We start from the raw sequence: 21,525 nt of genomic DNA on the forward strand, positions 1-21,525 counted from the left end.
GACCCTGGGATCATGACCTGAGCCGAAGGCAGTGGCTTAACCCACTGAGCCACCCAGGCGCCCCATCCTTCTTTCCTTTCTATCTTATCTGTCTTCCTCCATTGAATGTGGCTGAATGCCTACTGTGTTCCAGGCTGTTTGCCACTCCTGCGAAACAACACGAGGCCTCTGAATAGCTTCTAGTAGGAGAAATGGAAAGGAGAACACTACCAAAGACTGCTGTGTTCTGACAGAAGTATGCACAAGGCTCTGTGAGGAGAGAGAAGACAGTGATCGTGTCTGAGATGAGGCTTCTCCAAAGTCAGAATTTTGAGCTGAGCCTTTGAGTCCTAACACGGCTTCACTAGGTAGGCCCAGTTAGTCCATTACATTCTAGTCCATATTTGTGGCTTGTCTCTAAGAAGCTCCGGAACATGGGATAACGATGTAGACGCTCTCTGGGTTAGCCAGCTCAGGCTCTGACAAGGCTGCAGGTGGTCACTCTTTGAGGCGATGGACAGCTGACACTGGGGCCTTCCTATCACATCTCCTCAAATCTAAGACCCCCAGTGCACCATACCAGCTAGCCTTTCCCCACCAAGACCTGGAACTGAAATGAATGGTACTGATTTTGAGGTCATAAAGTATTTCAAATAATTATTTTTCTGTGGAGCCAGTAAGGTGATGTCATCGTGTTATTGGGTTGTTACATATCTTGTTATATATTTTATGTACCATAAAATACAGTGTTTTTCCTGTTCAGTGTTCCCTGTGCATTTGTTAACTGGAATACATTCCACACCCTAACATCTCTGAAAATGGGATGTGTTTTACAAAGGATGGTCTCTAAGACTAAAGGAAAGTATGCCAGTTTTTCTTCGTCTTATCAGCAAATGGTACTATATGGATCTTCAAAGCAAGTTTTACACAATTTTTTTACTTTACCATTTTTCTTTCTCAGGAGTATGAAAACACAGTCCTCTGTCACCAACATTATCTAGGAGCTACATTTAGCATTTATGTAAATGGCAAGACAAGCAAATCATCAACCGAACTATATGAAAACTCACTTTAGCACTAAATCAAAGAATGCTGCAGCTGGATGAGGTCCTTTTCGTCTTTGCAGATAAGAAAACAGAGGGCTAGGACCTGGGTGGTGCAGTTGCTTAAGCATCAGACTCTTGGTTTGGCCCAGGTCATGATCTCAGGATCCTCGGATTGAACCCATGTTAGTCTCCAAATGGACTCTGCTTGAGATTCTCTCTTCCTCTCCCTTTGCTCTTCCTGCTCATGTTCTCTTGCTCTCTAAAATAGATAAATTAATTGGAAGAAAGAGAGAGAGTGAAAGGAGAAAGAGAGAAAGAAAGAAAGAGGGAGGAAGGGAGGGAGGGAGGGAAGGAGGAAACAGGGATCAGAGAGACTAAGTATTTTTCCCAAAGTAACACAGTAAGTCACTGGCAGACCCAGAACAAATGTCCATCTCTCTCAATTTCAGCCAAAGATTTTCCTATTTCTTTTTGCTGTAGGGGAACTTCGTGCCTTTAATATACATGTAAATAGCTAATTGAACCAAAACAGCTAAAAGGTGGAATATTATCAAAATCATTTTAGGGGTGCCTGGGTGGCTCAGTGGGTTAAGCCTCTGCCTTCGGCTCAGGTCATGATCTCAGGGTCCTGGGATCAAGCCCCGCATCGGGCTCTCTGCTCAGCGGGGAGCCTGCTTCCTCCTCTCTCTCTGCCTGCTTCTCTGCCTACTTGTAATCTCTGCCTGTCAAATAAATAAATAAAATCTTTAAAAAAAATCATTTTAATATCTATGAATGTAACTCTGTGGTGCAACACTCGGTAGTGGGTATGCTAGCCTCAGAAGTGGGGTAGTTTCTACTAAACCAGAAATTCTTGGCAGACTGGGAAGTAAGTAGGCAGAACTGCTCACTGAAGTGGCGTCTACAACTAGTAGCCAAATCACCAAGCCGGTGCCAGACAGTCATTAAAAGGAAAAGACTGGTGACCCCATTTTTCAAACACCCCATTTTGGTAACATACCTAATCACACATCTAATAGTCATTTTCTTTTTTTTTTTTAAGATTTAATTTATTTATTTGAAGAGAGACATATTGAGAGAGAGAACAGAAGCAGGAGGAGTGGGAGAGGGTGAAAGAAGCAGGCTTCCCACCAGGGGGAGAGTCCCATGTGGGGCTGGATCCCAGGACACTGGGATCATGACCTGAGCCAAAGGCAAACGCTTAATGTCTGAGCCACCCAGGCACCCCTAATAATCATTTTTTAAATAAGAGCCATACTACTTGGGGTGCCTGGGTGGCTCAGGGGGTTAAGCCTCTGCCTTCAGCTTAAGTCATGATCTCAGGGTCGTGGGATCAAGACCTGCATTGGGTTCTCTGCTCAGCAGGGGCCTGCTTCCCCCTCCCCCTCTGCCTGCCTCTCTGTCTACTTGTGATCTCTCTCTCTCTCTCTGACAAATAAATAAATAAAATCTTTTTTTTTTTTAAGATTTTATTTATTTATTTGACAGACAGAAATCACAAGTAGGCAGAGAGGCAGGCAGAGAGAGAGGAGGAAGCAGGCTCCCCGCTGAGCAGAGAGCCCGATGAGGGGCTCGATCCCAGGACCCCAGGATCATGACCTGAACTGAAGGCAGAGGCTTTAACCCACTGAGCCACCCAGGCACCCCAAATAAATAAGATCTTAAAAAAAAAAAGAGCCATACTACTTACATGTTGTGGTCAAAGACAAACATGGGTCAATGCCACACAATTGGGAGGAACAGTTAACAAATGCATGCCCAATACTTTTGCTGTGACTTCAAAATGTTTAAGCTATTGTACTTCCAAACATAAGTACCTAAAAATATTTCCTAAGGTTCGCTTATACTGTCAAATATAATAATTGCTCAATTGAAACATAATTAGGAGATACAAACATTTGTTATTCACCAGTGGGCAGGATTATCCCCCAAATATTTGACCACCTGTAGGGCACAGGCACTGAGCAGTTTGAAGAGAAGCAGTTAACTGGTGTGGCCACCAGATAAATGTGTACTAGCTGAACCTCAGTCCTGCCAATAGCTACAACCAGGGCACGAATTTATAGTAGAATGGTTAAGAGTACACATTCTGGAGACAGACCACCAAGGTTTGAATCCTAACTCTGCACTCACTAGCTGTGTGACCTGGGGCAAGCTGTCTAGCCTCAAGTTCTTCAGTTATCCATGGAACTAATAAAGTTGCCTTTATAAAAGTGTGAGAGGATAAACTAGTTAATATATATAAAGCTTAATTAATGTTCGCCTGATTCTTTTTTTTTTTTTAAAGATTTTATTTATTTTATTTGACAGAGAGAGAGATCACAAGTAGGCAGAGAGGCAGGCAGAGACAGAGGGGGAAGCAGGCTCCCTGCTGAGCAGAGAGCCCGATGCGGGGCTCGATCCCAGGACACTGAGATCATGACCTGAGCCGAAGGCAGCAGCTTAACCCACTGAGCCACCCAGGCGCCCCTGCCTGATTCTTTTTTAGTAAGTACAAGTAGACTTGCTATAATACCTATATTTTATTTTATTTTTTAATACCTATATTTTAATATAGCATAAGGACACTTGAGCTCATAAACCCTCGATGACCCTTCATAATAATTCAAAGTACCACATCCTCACTTGTTACTTTGAATCATTTATAGGTTGTCCTTATTTTAAAAATTGGAAAATTAGAGTAAAAAGACCTGCTTATAATAAGCTAATAGAATTTTAGCTAAGACCCAGGTTTTCTTACTTCCATTCCAACGAGTTTCCTATCTGGACCATATCTAAACACTACAAAGCTGAAGCAGTATAATCCTTCTCTTTTAACCCCTTTATCTTCTTCCAATCTACCACCCACATTTAATATTATTTAAACCATAGTCACTTTAATCTCCAAAATGGGCAGTGCTGGGAAGAGGGTGGGAGTTCTTAATTTCTACCAGTAACCATCAGATATCTAACAAAAATCTATTTTTTTTTTTAAAGATTTTATTTATTTATTTATTTGACAGACAGAGATCACAAATAGGCAGAGAGGCAGGCAGAGAGAGAGAGAGAGGAGGAAGCAGGCTCCCCGCTGAGCAGAGAGCCCGATGCGGGGCTCGATCCCAGGACCCTGGGATCATGACCTGAGCTGAAGGCAGAGGCTTTAACCCATTGAGCCACCCAGGCGCCCCCAAAAATCTATTTTTTAATGTAGGAAATAGAAATCATCGTTGGAAGACCACAGTAATCATTGCTGCAGGCAAGATCCCTTCGGTGGGTGCTAACATTACTGGTCGAAAGTTTAAATTGAAAACAGAATATTTGTATACTCTTAAAGTATCGCTCCCAAATGACTGATAATTACACAAAAGGACAAATAGTGAGTTCCAAGTGGAGAATCCTGGAAAGCACCATCCTCGCCAAATGAATAAGGTTAGCATGATCTGTGATACTTACTGACGTCATGTACCTCTGATATGATGTACCAAGAATAGATTAATTCTGGTCTATGGTAGCCTTCCCAATAATGCATAACCCTCAGTCGAATCATGACAAAACATCAAACAAACCCAGACTGAGGGACATTTTACAAAATTACGGAGTATAATTACTGACTCTTCAAAAGTGCCAAGGTCATAAAAGGCAAGGAAAGGCAAGAACTGTCATAAATGGCAAGAGACTAAGGAACCATTACAACCAGATGGATTGGATCCTGGAATAGAAAAATGACATGATGGGTTAAAAACTAGTGAAATCTAAATAAGGTCTGTAGTTTATTGAACGGTATCACGTCAGATTTTGAAAACTGTTCTATTGTTGTGTAGATGCTGGTAGAAGGAGAAGCCAGAAGAAAGCTGCTCAGGGGATATCTGCAACTCCAAAGCCTAGAGTCTATGATTATCTTAAAATAAAAAGTAAAAAAGAAGAGAAAAAAAGAAGGAAGGAAGGACAGAAGGGGGGCAGAAGAGAGAAGAGAAGAGGGAGGGAGGGAAGGAAGGGGGAGAGAAAGAAGGAAAATCCTGAAAAATAACAATTACCTCTTTATGGGGCGCATGGCTAGTTTATATTTCCCAACATCCTTAACAGATGTGGTCATGCAACTGAGTTCTAGTCAGTGAGATTTGAGTGGAAATGCTGTTTGCCATTTCTAAGCTAAGACTTAAAAAAAAAAAAAAAAAAAAAAAAGTTTGAGCCCCCCAACCCCCCATCGTGCCTTTTCTGCCTTTCACCACTGGATGCACAGATGCCCTTTGGGATGGCAGAGCCACTAGAGGGAAGGAGTCTAAGTCCCCAGTTCACTGTGTAGATAAAACCACCTACCAAACAAGAACTCCCATCTCAAACTCTTGCATAAAAATAAATAATAAAGGTTTCTTTTCCATTGCACCAGGATACATCTAGGGCAGTCTATCTTTTACCAAAACCTAAGACAAACATATTTATACTCTTCCAAGGCCTTATTTTCACTGAGGTTTGCTGCCAGGTTTACTTTTGCTTGATGTTTATCTCCATCCCAAGGGCTGGGAGCACACGAACAATCAATCTGGCAAGTGCTAAGTCTGCTGACTGCACCATCAAAGAGGAGTCCTTGGGTGGCTCATTCAGTTGGGCGTCCCACTCTTGATCTCAGCTCACGTCATGGTTTCTAGGTTATGAGATCTTGCCCTGTGTCAGGCTCTGCACTGGGCATGGAGTCTGACTGGGATCCCCTCCTCCCTCTGCCCCCACTTCTCATTCTCAAAAAAAAAAAAAAAAATTTATAAAGGGACAAACTGAATATACATTAAGATCAGGTGGCTCACTTGGTTAAGCATCTGCCTTTGACTCAGGTCATGATCTCAGGGTCCTGGAATCAAGCCCCGCATTGGGCTCTCTACTCCCTCTCACTCTCCCTCTGTGCTCTTTCTCTCTCAAAAAAAATAAATTAATTAAAAAAAAAAAAGAAGATACAACTTTTCATTAAACTTGAGTTTATTTTCCTGGAACACATCCAATCAGAAAAGAATATTGTTTTCCTTCGATAAACTGGGCCAACTAGATTTTGCATGCTGCTCTGGTAGGAAGAAAAGACAGGGCTTCTAAGTTCCGTTAAGAACATTTCCCCAAATTCTCCCCTAAGTTATCTGTCTTCTATAATCATTGTAGTAGAAAAGACTGATAAGACAGTGTTGGGCAATTCTTTCTGATTACTTTCTTTGAAATCTCTACCAGTAACAAGACTGATCCTTATTCTCATTATGCAAATGAGATATCTGGATATCAGAGGTATATGAGGACATGCTATATCCCAGACACTGCAGAGATTACCAAAGTCATACATGACATAGACCCTTGCCTCAAAGACTACAATGTAATGATTCATTCCAGCCAACAGATGCAGAAGGAAGATTGAACAGGGAAAATGTAATGTTTTATGGCTCCCTGATAAGACAAGGAAATCACCTTACTCACCCCTCAGATAAAACTTATACAATTACCTTAAAATGCTTTGTATCCTCAAAATTAATGCCATCCACTTAAATTCCAGATCTTAGTGGGGAAAGGCTTCAATACATACTCCCCTGCTCCCACATCCCACCATTATCCATTCCAGAATGTTCTCAGGAAGAACTCTAGCATTACAGGTGTTATGTGGGTATGAGCTTCTACAGTGTTAGAGAACACTGGAAATGAGCTCTGAACTTAGGAAGTGAAGAAAATGAAAATATTCTACTCACTCAACTCTACATGACAATCTGATCTTGGACTAACCTTGCTAAATCAGTTTCCCCATGTGTACAAAATTAAAGCCAGATTAAATGGTTTTATGACAATCTGGCTCCACCCACTTGAATTGAGGATATAATTATTTTGAACAACAGCATTAAACTGCTAGCTTCCAAACACTCTCATTTTTTCAAGATTCCATTACCATAATGATTCAAGATATTCAACATTCCAAGTTTTCTGCAAAATAAGTTGCTGCGTATGTAATTTATAGTGCCAATCTGTGGAGGCTGAGAAAAATTAGGGCCATCCCCCCTCAGGTTTAGCCGTAGCATAAGCACAGCCATCTTAGCTCCGGCAGCCATCTCAGACTCTGTGCCCAAGGGCTGAACTTTCCCCTACTTTACTTTAGTTCTAAGAACCCCCACCCTGGGACGCCTGGGTGGCTCAGTTGGTTGGACAACTGCCTTCGGCTCAGGGCGTGATCCTGGAGTCCCGGGATCGAGTCCCACATCAGGCTCCCAGCTCCATGGGGAGTCTGCTTCGCTCTCTGACCTTCTCCTCGCTCATGCTCTCTCACTGTCTCTCTCTCTCAAATAAATAAATAAAATCTTTAAAAAAAAAAAAAAAAAGAACCCCCACCCTGCTTTGGTTCCAGAGACCCCCACCCTGCTTTAGTAACAGGAACCCATAAATACCCCTGCCTTAACTAAGCTCAGGGTCCAAGTCCCTATTCTGCTGTGTTAGGTATACTTGGGCCCAAGTTTAAGCTTGTTAAATAAACCCTCCTGTGATTGCATGGGTGTTGGCTCCTTGGTGGTCTCTCGGACCGAAAACTCGGGTACAACAAATCTAACAGAATATTAACAGAGAAAGACAACTCCAGGAAAGCCATCAAGTGATTATATGACCAACAAAATCAACTGAGTTCAACTCCAGAAAACTTGTTATAGCTGAAGGGGAGCAAATTTTGCCACCCCAAGATATGCCTCTTTGGCATATTGGTTTTTTTAAGCTGGTTATTTTTTAAAAAACAGTGGAAGTGAGAGAAACTGAAAACCAAGTAGAAGTTACCCTTCCGAAAAGGTATTTACATTTGTAAGGGAAATCTCATTTGGAAGGGTGTTTCTCCCTTGCTATGCCAGGAAGAAAGGGGATGACTCAATCTTTAGAAACTCTTATCAAGGAGAAGGCTTGGAATTAAATTTGCATAACAATCTTACTCTTCTTTACTTTGTTTTTCCTAGTTACCTCGCATAACTGACTTGCCATCCCCAACATCTTCTTTTGTCTTTAGCTAAAGATGGTATTTAAGTTGATGGTTTCCGTCATTATGGGGAGTTACTCAGTTTTTCTGGGTTTCTCCAATGTATGCTGGAGGTATAAGTGTTATTATAAACTTTTGTTTGATTTTCTCCTATTACTGCCTCATGTTAATTCTTAGCCCAGCCAGAATGATCTTGAAGGGCAGAGAAAGATTTTTTTCTCTCCAACACAGCTCAAATACATTCATTCAACAAATATTAACCAAATGCCCCATATGTGCCAGCAGTCCTTCTAGTTGCTTGGGATATATCAGTAAATGAAAAAGACAAAAGTCCCCCGCCCATGTGCAGGTTACATTTTAGTAGAAGAATCAGAACAGATCTTAAAAAAAAAAGTAGTAATTGACATTCTACATTAGAAAATGTTAAGTGTTACGAGAAAAAAATAAGCAGAGAAGCAGCAAAGTGTGTGCTATGGAAAGAAGCAATTTTAAGAAGGTAATCAAAATTTCCTTAAAAAGGAGGCTCAGCTTTATTGGTGCCAAGCTATGTGCTTATAGGAAAGGAATATAAATTGTGTCTTTTTTTTTAAAAAAAAAAAAAGAGTTTATTTATTTATTTATTTATTTGACAGACAAAGATCACAAGTAGGCAGAGAGACAAGTGTTGTGCCCAAATTCCGAGACCCCCCAAAGACGACCACCAGAGTCCAGAGTCAAAGCCAAACAGCAAGGGTCGTTTATTACAAGTTCGAACCCGGACCTCCGCGCACTCGTTGCCGGTGATGCTAAGAGGTCCCAAGCTCAGGATCACAGCACTTTTTATACACTATTTTTGGGGAGGCAGGGACTTAGCATACATCATAGTATCTTGTAACAAATCGCCACATACCGCGGGAAAATCAAAAAGGAACTCTCTAATATAACTGGTGCGCTACAGAGCGGGAAAAGGCTGGGAACAGATTATTGGTTAGGTCAAAGGGCTGTCATTCTTCAAACTGCTTGTTGGCTCCGCTAAGGTATGTGTCACCTCAGGATTGGCCGGGGTCTCCCTATCAAGCTGCGGGGCGCCGGATGGTTATTATCTCTTGCACCCAGAGCCGGGTGGGGGGTCCGGGAGCAGTCATTTTGTCACGTCCAATTCTGGGTGGGGGTTTCTCTGGCGCCAGATGACTGTTCTCTCTCGGCCCAGAGCCGGGTCGGGGTCCGGGAGCGGCCACTCCGCCAGGTTCAGTTCTGGGCGGGGGTTGTGTGGTTACAGAGTGCCTATAGAAAGTCTGCTGGAAACATGGGGGCTTAAGTGGGTAGGAGAAGAATCCATGAAACAAGATGGGATAGGGAGGGAGACAAACCATAAGTGACTCTTAATCTCACAAAACAAACTGTGGGTTGCTGGGGGGAGGGGGGTTGGGAGAAGGGGGGAAGGTTATGGACATTGGGGAGGGTATGTGCTTTTGGGTAAATTGGAAGGGGAGATGAACCATGAGAGACTATGGACTCTGAAAAACAATCTGAGGGGTTTGAAGTGGTGGGGGGGTGGGAGGTTGGGGGTACCAGGTGGTGGGTATTATAGAGGGCACAGCTTGCATGGAGCACTGGGTGTGGTGAAAAAATAATGAATACTGTTTTTCTGAAAATAAATAAATTGGAAAAATGTTTAGTTTAAAAAAAAAAAAATAAAAAAAAAATAAAAAAAATAAAAAAAAAGAAAGTCTGCTGGAAAAAAGAATAAAAAAAAAAAAAAGTCTGCTGGTATTTTTCCATCTCCTCATGGGTTAGCAAGCGAAGGTACAGAAGCAGAAATAGCGGTAATGGTTATAATTTAGGCATCTCACAAGCAGAGAGTGAGAGGGAAGCAGGCTCCCTACTGAGCAGAGAGCCAGATGCGGGTGATCCCAAGACCCTGGGATCATGACCTGAGCCAAAGGCAGAGGTTTTAACCCACTGAGCCATCCAGGCGCCCCAAATTGTGTCTTTCCTACTGTTAGGGTAAATGTGTGTTAAAAAGCAAAATTCAGGGGCACCTGGGTGGCTCAGTGGGTTGGGCCTCTGCCTGACTCTCTGCCTACTTGTGATTTCTGTCTCTCAAATAAATAAATAAAATCTTAAAAAAAAAAAAAAATAGGAGGGGCGCCTGGGTGGCTCAGTGGGTTAAAGCCTCTGCCTTCTGCTCAGGTCATGATCCCAGGGCTCTGGGATCCAGCCCCACGTAAGGCTCTCTGCTCAGCAGGGAGCCTGCTTCCTCCTCTCTCTCTCACTGCCTCTCTGCCTCCCTGTAATCTCTGTCAAATAAATAAATAAAATCTTTAAAAAAAAATAGGAGAACATCTAAGTGATCAATGAAATCATATACAGAACTGTTTTTAAAAACAAAACAGGTATGGTATAGCAATACAATTAGCTAAATAAGAAACATCTGTGTAAATTCGTGTTACATTCCGAGCACTGTCACTACTAAAAACAGTCCAACAACATCTGTAGTTGTACTTTTGCCCTGCATCCATTCAGACCTTGGTCTCTAGTAACAGTCTCTGCGAGTAGGAACAAGAACCCTTGATTCCTTGAAAGGAGGTTATGACTATGTCTCATGGCGGGAGTGGGGGGGGTGAAGAACGATCTGGAACATCCTTTGTTTCCAGAAAGCAATGATGTTTTCAATAATGTCAACACAAAGGAGGCTTCCAAAAGCCAGACTGTGATCATTTGAGCTTCAATTAATTTCCATTGTGGTTAAGGGGAACATATTGTACCTGTAAAATGTTCAGTGATACTCTGATACTCAAAGATAAAAGGCAATATAAAGGGTGGATAGAATAGTTGTAATATAAAAGGATAATTAGAATATATTCTGTATTTTAATAAGTAGAAAAAGTACTAATATATAGGGATCCTTTTCTTCTAATAATACCTGTTTATAAATTATAGATATATGCATATTTCTATGTAGACACCAGGGGAAGGGAACAGTGAGCGAACTTAGTAATCCTAGGAAAAGCAGATGCTATACCCCAACCAGGAAGGACTGAGAGCACACATGTGAAACTAGAAGAGGGGCCCAACACTTAATCAGCACCTATGCTTACATATAATTATGAAGCAACAGAAGGGTTCACATTTGTGTTCAAAAAGGTTAAATTACCTAAATTTCTAAGCAGAAGACATAATTTTACAGCCAATTGTCATCTCCCAGGAGAAAAGAACTTCTAGATGATCCTACTAATTATAATAAATCTCTTTAAAGAATGCGTAGAGGCTGCTTTTAGGCACACAGGCTTGAGCAACGGAATGCAGAAAAGGCCCCACAGGGACCACCTGACTGTATACAGACAGAGTCATCAGGAGACCCATCTCAGAATATCCATATGCCTTAACTGATCAGTGGGCTGCTTACAACCAGGAACGGTTACCAGAAAAGGCAGAATTCCGTATGTCTCCATACCTTCTCATCTTCCTCCTTTAACAACAGCCCCCACCCACTGCCTTGCAAGCAGCCTCTCCTCTGCTGTCCTGCCTGCTGTTCCCTTGCAGCATATTCAATAAACTTTCCTCTCCTTTGTTCTGCCTCAGGTGAATCCTTCCACTGCCCACACCACCGGCCTCCACTCAAATCCTCACAGCACATTTGGGGGCCCCCATCTGATCAGACAGACACCACCTTTTAGACACCAGGGAACACGTACATTTTGAAAAACGCCAACACAGCAGGTCAATAAAGTATAATAGGACAATGGCTCAGGCATTCTAGGCCTTAGGCTGCAACTGAGTCCTGATTCAATACACACTCTTTGGGTTACTCCTCAATGCTATATTCCAGAAACACTCCTAACTCTTTCTGTAATGGGATAGATAGTAAACATTTTAGTCTTCGTGGTCCAAGAAGCAAAGTCAAAGATATTATGTAAGTATTCATCTACCAAGAAAGAAAATAAATTTCAAACATTTTTTTTTTTTAAAGATTTTATTTATTTATTTGACAGAGATCACAAGCAGGCAGAGAGGCAGGCAGAGAGAGAGGAGGAAGCAGGCTCCCTGCCGAGCAGAGAGCCCGATGCGGGCCTCGATCCCAGGACCCTGAGATCATGACCTGAGCCGAAGGCAGCGGCTTAACCCACTGAGCCACCCAGGCGCCCAAACATTTTTTTTGTTAAAACTCAAAATATAATAAAGAGTATAATTTTTTAAATAATTAAGTCTATTAATTGTTGGGAGCCATGAGGCCTGGTCATGGGCATTGCCCCACTAGGTTAAGGTTTGAACTGATGCAGGCCTAATCCTGCCGAGGGCCGGATAACCCCACAGGTAAGCATGGTCTGATAGTCTCTTGCCTTTTTCTCTGATCCCTGTAACTCTCTCAAATAAAGAACCCCTTGCTAATCTGCTGCAAACATCTCTCAGGCTTGTGGGCCCGAGCAACTTCAAGGAGGTAAATTATTCTGTATCTAGGACCCTGGAGAACTTTAGATGTGCACCTCGATAGCTGGATTCCTCCCTAGGCTGATGTTTGTCCAATGCTTTCACAGCCGAGCCATGGATACACACCCTGCCTCCTGCAAAGGTAATGCTTTCCGGTTCCTACTTCTCTCCTATATACTTAGTTCCTCCATATAGCTTCTCGTTTTCCATTAACCTATATCCTGTTTTCCTGGAGACCCCAGAATAAGTTAGCAAAAAGCACATATTTGTGCTATCTCCCATGGCTTTCTGAGGGACATGATTACTCAAGAAGCAAGACCCTGTCCCCCATCCCTGGCACCAGTCTGTACCCATTATAGCTTAACTAGAATAACTTGTGCTGAACAAAGAGAAATTATCTGATGACTGCTTGAGTCCTTTGATGTCCTTTGCATGAATGTAACTCCCTAACCCCAAGTAAATTGCCTATATAAGAAGCTCTAAAATCAGAATAGAGTAGAGATGCCTGACTACTGACCAGAACTCACTGTGTGGCTCTCTCGTTCCCCTCACCGACACCGTCCATCCTTTAGGGACACCTGGACCTGCCGAGGCTGGACCCCGGCAATTAATGAAGAAAACTGAATTCTTTGTAGGGAGATAACATTTTGCTTAATTGGGATTCAAAGTTAATGCCCCTTATCATCAAAACTAATCCTACGTGTTCATTTATTAATGCTGACCCATATGAGATTTTACATATCTCATCCTTGAAAACCTCTTTTCACACAGAAAGTGACTGACAGACACTGATATCAGCCCACAAGCATATTATTTTAGTTGAGCATATTTACCACTTGGGACACATTTACAGAATTCTATTAGATTCTTCACTGGATATTTGCCCTTTTTAGCTTGTCATTAATCACCTCCAATTGAAAGTAAGGTGAAAGTTCTTCAACTGCACATGAATGGATTTTTTAATATGTAAATCTTCTTTATATTTGCTGGGAGGTCCAAAATATGTTGCCAAAACTAGTTTGAGTGTCACAAATACATTCCCTGAAAATGTGTGTGGGAGTGGAAATCTTGCTGCTTATTTTAACATTTGGAAGTACAGAGTGTTTGACATTACTTAAGATTCGAACATGAATTGTTACCAAAATGATTTGACCATGGTATATGATTTGCATATAATTGATGTTTCGTCCTGCAGTTTTAGGTTGAATTCATTAAAAAACATTCTGAAGTCTGCCTCAAAACTAACTTCCAGGGGCGCCTGGGTGGCTCAGTGGGTTAAAGCCTCTGCCTTCGGCTCAGGTCATGATCCCAGGGTCCTGGAATCGAGCCCCATGTTGGGCTCTCTGCTCAGCAGGGAGCCTGCTTCCTCCTCTCTCTGCCTGCCTCTCTGCCTACTTGTGATCTCTGTCTGTCAAATAAATAAAATCTTTAAATTGTTTAAAAAAAAAAAAGCCACTAACTTCCTAAGCCATTTGGTGTTCCATTACATTTGAGGCTGGTTCTTCTCATTAAGAAATATATCAATTTTGGTCCCAAGATCAAAAAAGTCATGAGAAACCTTTACCACTGCAGAGCCATCAAACTCATGTGTGGCAAAGCAAGAGAGAAGATTTAGCTTCAATTTCTGACAAAAATTCACAGAACTGTTGGGTAAGCCCACAAGAATAAATAAATGCACCATAACATGGCTGGTTCGGTAACACATGGTAGACCTGCACACTTCCTGCAGAGCACCTGCTTATGCATAATAACCAAAAATAAGATTTAGACATCTTACACTTTCACAAGATTTGTAGATTTGTACTATTAAGCTTTTTCTTCCCACTTCAAGCATCTTTTTAAGTTGTAATTCATCTTAGCAGATTCCACTTCATGTTTAACTATCATGATTATTGTTTCTTTGAAATATTCCTCCTTTATTTACAACACATGAAGACTCTTCACGGAGACTAATTCTTTTGTCAGTTCAAAGTCAGCACTGACTTCTGGAATAAAAACCTTAGTATCAATTTCATCTTTTGGACTCCTCAAGAACCAAGAAAAACCCATTAAAAATCATTTGCCCTTATTTATTTATTTATTTTTTTCCTGAGAGGTAGCAGGGGGGCAAAGAGAGAGAGAAGTGGGGGAAGGGCAAGGGTGAGGGAGAATCTTAACCCACCCCAGAGCTGACATGGGGCTCCATCTCACGATTCTGAAATCATGACCTGAGCAGAATTCAAGAGTTGGATGCTTAACGGACTGAGCCACCCAAGTGCCCATCATTTGCCCTGATTTTTAATTTATTATTGATATTGCTCTTAAAGTCGTCAACTCTTTGATCAACTATTCCCCCCAAAGGCAACAGTCTTACACAAGTTTATTTTCTCTAGACACATCCCTTCAGTTGCTGGAATCAATCACAATTTAACAAACCCACTATCAATAAATAAGTTTCCCTTATTTGGCTAGCAAATAAGCCACTTAAAACACCATGGCTTTGGGGTGCCTGGGTGGTTCAGCGGGTTAAAGCCTCTGCCTTCAGCTCCGGTCATGACCTCAGGGTTTGGGATCAAGCCCCTCATCAGGCTCTCTGCTCAGTGGGGAACCTGCTTCCCTTCCTCTCTATCTCTGCCTACTTGTGATCTCTGTCAAGTAAATAAAATCTTTAAAAAAAAATGGCTTCAACCTCATTTTATTTTTGATTTTTATGAAGAAATTTGCTGTAGTTATTACAATTTTTTTTCTAATTTGACAGTTGCTTTTCAGTGAATTAGAGATATTACAATGAGTACTTAGTCAATAATGTTGACGTAGATTGCATTCTTTTACTTGTCATACTCTTTTCAGTTTTACACAATCATTTAAAAATGTGAAAAACATTCTTAGCTTGTGGACTGTACAAAGGTCAGCAGCAGGCTAAAATTTGACCTGTGAGTCATAGTTTGCTCACCCCTGCTCTAGAACACACTTCTTTCTCTCCATCATCTAGAAAGGTCTATGACAAGAATCAGTTAGTCACCATTTATTGGGGAAGTCGGTGGCTCAGTCAGTTAAGTGTCCAATTCTTGATCATGATCTCAGAGCTTGAGCTCTACACCAGGCTCTGTGCTGGCCTGGAGCCCGCTTAATCTTCTCGCTCCCCCTCTCTCTGCCCCTCCCCCAACACTCAATCACTCACTCTCTCCCCCTCTAAAAAAAAAAAAAAAAAAAAACTCTCCCTCTCTTTAAAAAATCATCACTTCTTGCTTTCTCCTTCAGGAGCGATAGATCCCGTTTCATTAAAAGGATGATTATTTCTACTAGATTGTTTATACTCTAGTTCCTGCAGAAGCAGTGGTTGTTCCCTTTTGAGTCAGTAGCTTTCAAGAAACTCCTTAGTCGTTTCTAATTTTATCCCTTATTCAATTGTCAATATTAAAAGCATTCCTACCTTGCCCTTTTCGGTTGAGGTCAGAATGTATGGTCCTGGGATGCGATATTGTTTCAATTGCTGAACCAAAGCCGTGGTTTGGGTCATTCTCGACAAGTGAGGCCTTCCAACAGCCAGAGAAGCCCCTGCTATGTTAATGCTAAATTCGGATTTTTTTCATTTGACTCTGACACTGTGGGTGACATTTAGACATTTCTAGACATTTCTAGAATGTCTAAAACTGGGCTAGAGGGACTCCAGCTCCTAATAGGATTTTACATTTCAGGACCATACAAAGATGACTCCAAGGGGAACCCCCTCCCTCACCATTCCCACTAGAGAAATCCCTAGCCGTCCCGTCATCCTGGCAGATCCTCCAGTCTCCTCCTTCTCCCTCATCTCTACACCTGACTCACCCTTTCATGTTTAGGGGCTCCCTCTTGCCGCCACCGCTAAGTGGAGGCCCCTCACACTGACATCCCACTGTATACAGACGGACAGAAGGAAATAGGGAGGAAACAATAAGTCACACACAGGCTAGGATGCAGATGTTGTATCATCCTTTGCAAAGTTACTTTGTAGACACAGGCACCAGGGAGCAATCTAATCCATGAAAAGATTAACCCAAGCAGGATCTGTTAGTTCAAAATAATGGTGTTACCAAACTTTGTATTTCACTTTTTGTTGCCCCTTCCCACCTTCTTGCTCTTTCCACACTTCACCTCTCCTCTTCTCTCCCTGACTTGAAATGAAGAGGTGTTGGGAAAGTTGGTCACCGGTTTAGTCAACTAACTGAATGTTCTATAACCATTTGCAGAGGGAAGAGGCTTCAAGGATGATAAGTAACAAGAGTACCTCCCTTGGTACTCCGTGGACCTCCACTCCCAGTTCATGATGTCAAGCCTATGTCTTGCTGAAGACCCAAAGCCAATTTTCTTTCCAGGGCCACCCCTTTACAATGGCAAAAGTATGTGCCAAGGCTCAAACACTCCTCCATTATGCAATTCTGGGGAGGGTGACAAGGAAGAGACCTGGTACGATACATGTTCATTAGTGGTCTGACAGGAATCCTGGGACTAACCTATACTGAAAAGAAGAGATTCCGGGTCAGCATCATAATTTCTTACATCTAAAGAATATATCCAGTTTACAGAAGGGAGAAAGATGTTTCTCCCTCCTTAAAGAAAAAAAAAAAAAAAAAAAGGAAGACAAAAATTATATCTTGAAGTGGGAAGGAAGGGGAAGATAAGAAAGATCATTTCTTAATGTACTCCCACAGTCTTTAAGAGTTTTAACTGGAGAATGAATGCCAGGGGTTGAGCTCAAAGCCAGAGTAGGGGCAGTAAACCAGTCAGGCAGTTTCTTAATCTTGTCTTCAAAGGACACAGTGCCTCCTAGTGGGGGAAAAAATTAAGCAGCCCTTATTACTAACACTGAGCCTCACTGATTTCTACAAAATATCCACGCAGGCAGCTACATGGCAATAATTGTGATTCGCGGAAATTCTGAAATAATTGTATTTACCAATACTATCTGACACGAGACACTTACTACGTGTGAGACACTGTGCTAAGCAAACATTTTACAAGGTATTACCTCATTAAATGTGGTGTGAGGTAGGTACCATTAACTCTGCTTTCTTTTTTTTTTTTTAATTTTATTTATTTATTTGACACAGAGAGATCAGAGAGGCAGGCAGACAGAGAGGGGGAAAGTAGGCTCCCTGCTGAGCAGAGAGCCTGATGTGGGGCTTGATCCCAGGACCCTGGGATCATGACCTGAGCTGAAAGCAGAGGCTTTAACCCACTGAGCCACCCAGGTGACCCTAACTCTGCTTTCTAAACTGAACTTAAAACTTGCCCAAGACACCCAGCCACTAAGGGCAAGGGGGTGGAGGGCGAGGGACAAATTACTTTTTTTTTTTTTTCAAAATTTTAAATTTTAAACTGTCTTAAGAAAACTACATGCTCACAAAGAAAAGTCAAGAACTACAGCAGAAATTTGGAAAATATTCGATACAACTTGCTCATTTTTAATAGCATATTGTATTTAACTTGCAAAAATGGGGTAAGCAAGCCTGTATATGAATAAAATTTTTCATTTTCCCCCCAAGTGTCTTGTAAAGTATTGAAGATTTCAATGATTTGAAGGGGTGCTAATGTCAGGGACATCATCATGTTCCTTCTAGTCTTGGGTGAGACAAGTTATGCACAATATTCTGCTGTCATCAGACTTCTGGATCCCATTCCAAACGACTTATTTATGCTTATTTCTCTTGTCTTATCTCGTCCAAAAACCCAACTAAATTATTCAGTAAATTAAATGGCACCTACTACCGCAGCCTAAGACAAATCAATAGACCTCCAAACATTATGAAAAATGAAACCCATATCCCGACAACTTTACACTAAAGCATCATAGGAGCCATGGTAAGTCACTCTATACCTCTGAACAAAAGCTAAATAAAGCCCACATTCAATTTTACTACCTAAAGAATTGCTAACATAATGCACTTATGCCATGGTATCAGATTTGAAGGACTAATTATTGGAAAAAAGGAAAATAGTTGGTTTTAGTATTTAGAAAAAAAGTTCAATTTGACTGCAACCATAAATTAATGTAGGGAGTAACACAAAATATTAGCATTCATTTTAGGCTGCATCAAGAATATTGGTTCCCTTCCTTCTGCCTGCAGGATAAAATCCAAAATTCTTAGCAGAGCATTCCAAGGTCTTAGAAGGGTCCCCAGGCCACTTTCTTGGCCTCATTTATTCAGAAAAGCAAATATAAATATATCATTTTAGAAATTTTTTTTTTTAAGATTTTATTTATTTGAGAGAGAGAGACAGTGAGAGAGAGCACGAGCAAGGAAAAGGTCAGAGAGCGAAGCAGACTCCCCATGGAGCTGGGAGCCTGATGCGGGACTCGATCCCGGGACTCCAGGATCACGCCCTGAGCCGAAGGCAGTGGTCCAACCAACTGAGCCACCCAGGCGTCCCTAAATATATCATTTTAAATTGATGCTGAACATAATTCTAGTTGTTGGGAGGAAAACAGTGAATAAAAAAACAAAGTCTCATGATCTCAGGGTCCTGGAATCAAGTCCCACATCAGGCTCTCTGCTCAGCAGGGAGCCTGCTTCCCTCTCCCTCTCTCTGCCTGCCTCTCTGCCTACTTGTGATCTCTGTCAAATAAATAAATAAAATCTTTAAAAAAAAAAAAAAGTCTCTGTCCTCAAATTTAAGGAAAATGAAGCAGAAGTAGAGGGGCAAAAAAATGGCGTAAGGGAGTGGTGGGGGTCAGGGTAGACCTTTTTGATAAAACGACATTTGATCAGACATCTGAGGGAATCAGAGGGTATTTCAGGAAAGACAACCAAATGAAGACTATGGTGCAACAGCCTGAGGACAAAAGGATATTTGTCGTTATTTGAGAACAGCAAGACCAGTGTGCCTTAATCAGAGAGCAAATCCCGTGGCAGGAAATGTTCTGGTTTTGGGAGTGAAGGGAGAGGCACTGGTACACGACATAGGACTTCTTAGGTTATCGTAGAAAACTTCACACTTACTGAGAAGCCACCGGAAATTTTGAGAAGCGGTCCATCTCTGACATGTTTTTAAAGACTAAGCCTTGCAACGGTATGCAGAATAGAATAGGGAGGCACGAGGGTAGCAGTCTTACATCTTATTCCTAGTGCCTCTCCCCAGCTAGAGGTATCATCACATAAGCAGCTACTATTTACTGTGTCATATGTGCTAGGCATAACTATTTAATCCTTAAAACCATACCATTTTAATCCTTAAAACCATACCATTTAATCCTTAAAACTACAAAGTAGCTGTTACAAATGGAAGAGAAAACAAAAAAGACTCGGGCAAAGTCAAGTTGCTTGTTCACAATGAAGAGCTAATAAATGGTGGAATCATAAACTTGATAATACCGTGCAGGTTCCTTCGACTGTTCTTCCACAACATATGCTTCCAAGTCCGTGAATTCTGAATCAGACTATTTTACCGCTCAGGTACATTTACACGTTACCCTCTGCCTAGAATACCCTTCCACCCAATTTCTTTGATGACAAACTTGTTCATTTTTCTAGATCAACACAATTTCCCTCCTGAGTGAAATCATTCCTGATCTTTTCCAGGCCACTTAGCTGCTGCATCTTCTGTGCCTTTACAGTAGTTTCTCCATCTTCATTTCTCTGAAACAATACTTAGTGGTTATAGTATAATTGTGTCCATTTATATCTTCCTACCATTGAGCTCCTGATAGACTTATGCCTTCTTATTCATCACCTCTCCCGTCGCATTCCTACCCTCCTCCATCCACCTCCACACACATCTCGTACAGTGCCAGGAGCCAAATAAATGCTCGCTGGAGTAATAAACTATTAAAGAATCAAATGTAGAGTGCCCATTCTACTTTTTGCATCTTGCATATTGGTGCCACAATTAAAAAATTTCACCCAAAAGGGAAAAAAAAGATAAATATGAGATGGTGAACTCTTCATGTGTATGTATATAAAATCATCAAAATGCACATTTCAAGTATCTTAATGTTGTCAATTATACATCAACAAAGTTTTTTAAAAAATTAGCCAGTGGAGGCAAGAAGAAAAAATAAAGTGAAAAAAAAAAAGGGACAGAAACCAAGAAACAGACTCTTAACTGTAGAGAAAAAACTCAATTGTTACCAGAGGGGAGGTGGGTGGGGGGATGGGTGAAGTAGGTGATGGGGATTAAGGGGTGCACTTGTCCTGATGAGCACCGAGTGATGGAATTGTTGGATCACTATATTGTACACCAGAAACTAATATAACACTGTATGTTAACTATACTGGACTTAAAATTCCAAAAAAAAGGAAAAAAAAGTGGATGGGTATTAACTAGACATTGTGAAATACACATATATCAAATCATTATGTTGTACACATGAAATTGTTATAACTCAATTTTTTAAAAATAAAAAAAATAAAGCATATAATCTAGTTTTGCTATTAAGAAGGGCTCTGGATCATCTGCAAAATATAGGCTTTAAAATACAAAAATATTGGGGCGCCTGGGTGGCTCAGTGGGTTAAGCCGCTGCCTTCAGCTCAGGTCATGATCTCAGGGTCCTGGGATCGAACCCCACATCGGGCTCTCTGCTCAGCAGGGAGCCTGCTTCCTCCTCTCTCTCTGCCTGCTTGTGATCTCTTTCTATCAAATAAATAAATAAAATCTTTAAAAAATATATATATATTGAGGGGTGCCTGGGTGGCTCAGTGGGTTAAGCCGCTGCCTTCGGCTCAGGTCATGATCTCAGGGTCCTGGGATCGAGCCCCACATCAGGCTCTCTGCTCAGCAGGGAGCCTGCTTCCTCCTCTCTCTCTGCCTGCTTGTGATCTCTTTCTATCAAATAAATAAATAAAATCTTTAAAAAATATATATATATTGAGGGGTGCCTGGGTGGCTCAGTGGGTTAAGCCTCTGCCTTCGGCTCGGGTGATGATCTCGGGGTCCTGGGATCGAGCCCCACATCAGGCTCTCTGCTCAGCGGGGAGCCTGCCTGCCTCTCTGAGTACTTGTGATCTCTGTCTGTTAAATAAATAAAAATAAAATCTTAAAAAAAAAATATTGAAAGCTAGAGTACATCCAAAAAGTGAACAATGAAGAAACAAAACTTTGTCCAAAAAGAATACTTTAGAAATTAGAAACAGCCTGAAACATGGAAAGAGCACCACTCTTGTTGATTTCAACATGTGGAAGA

At 41.5% G+C, this 21,525-nt stretch overlaps 1 protein-coding gene across 2 annotated transcripts in view; it reads right to left on the minus strand.

Moving 5' to 3' along the window:
- Positions 1-9,211: 9,211 nt before the first annotated feature.
- C3H18orf54 (chromosome 3 C18orf54 homolog) overlaps positions 9,212-21,525 on the minus strand; it is a 42,103-nt gene continuing 29,789 nt past the window's right edge. The window contains exon 8 of one of the 2 annotated variants that reach the window (XM_044242940.1): positions 9,212-9,248. In XM_044242940.1, coding sequence (XP_044098875.1) covers positions 9,227-9,248 — 22 coding nt within the window. In that variant the 3' untranslated portion in view covers positions 9,212-9,226. Of the gene's footprint in view, positions 9,252-21,525 lie in introns of both variants that reach the window. The other variant, XM_044242939.1, reaches the window with a different exon arrangement.

The sequence above is a fragment of the Neovison vison genome, chromosome 3, assembly GCF_020171115.1.
Source record: "Neovison vison isolate M4711 chromosome 3, ASM_NN_V1, whole genome shotgun sequence".
Taxonomy (NCBI): Eukaryota; Metazoa; Chordata; class Mammalia; order Carnivora; family Mustelidae; genus Neogale; species Neogale vison.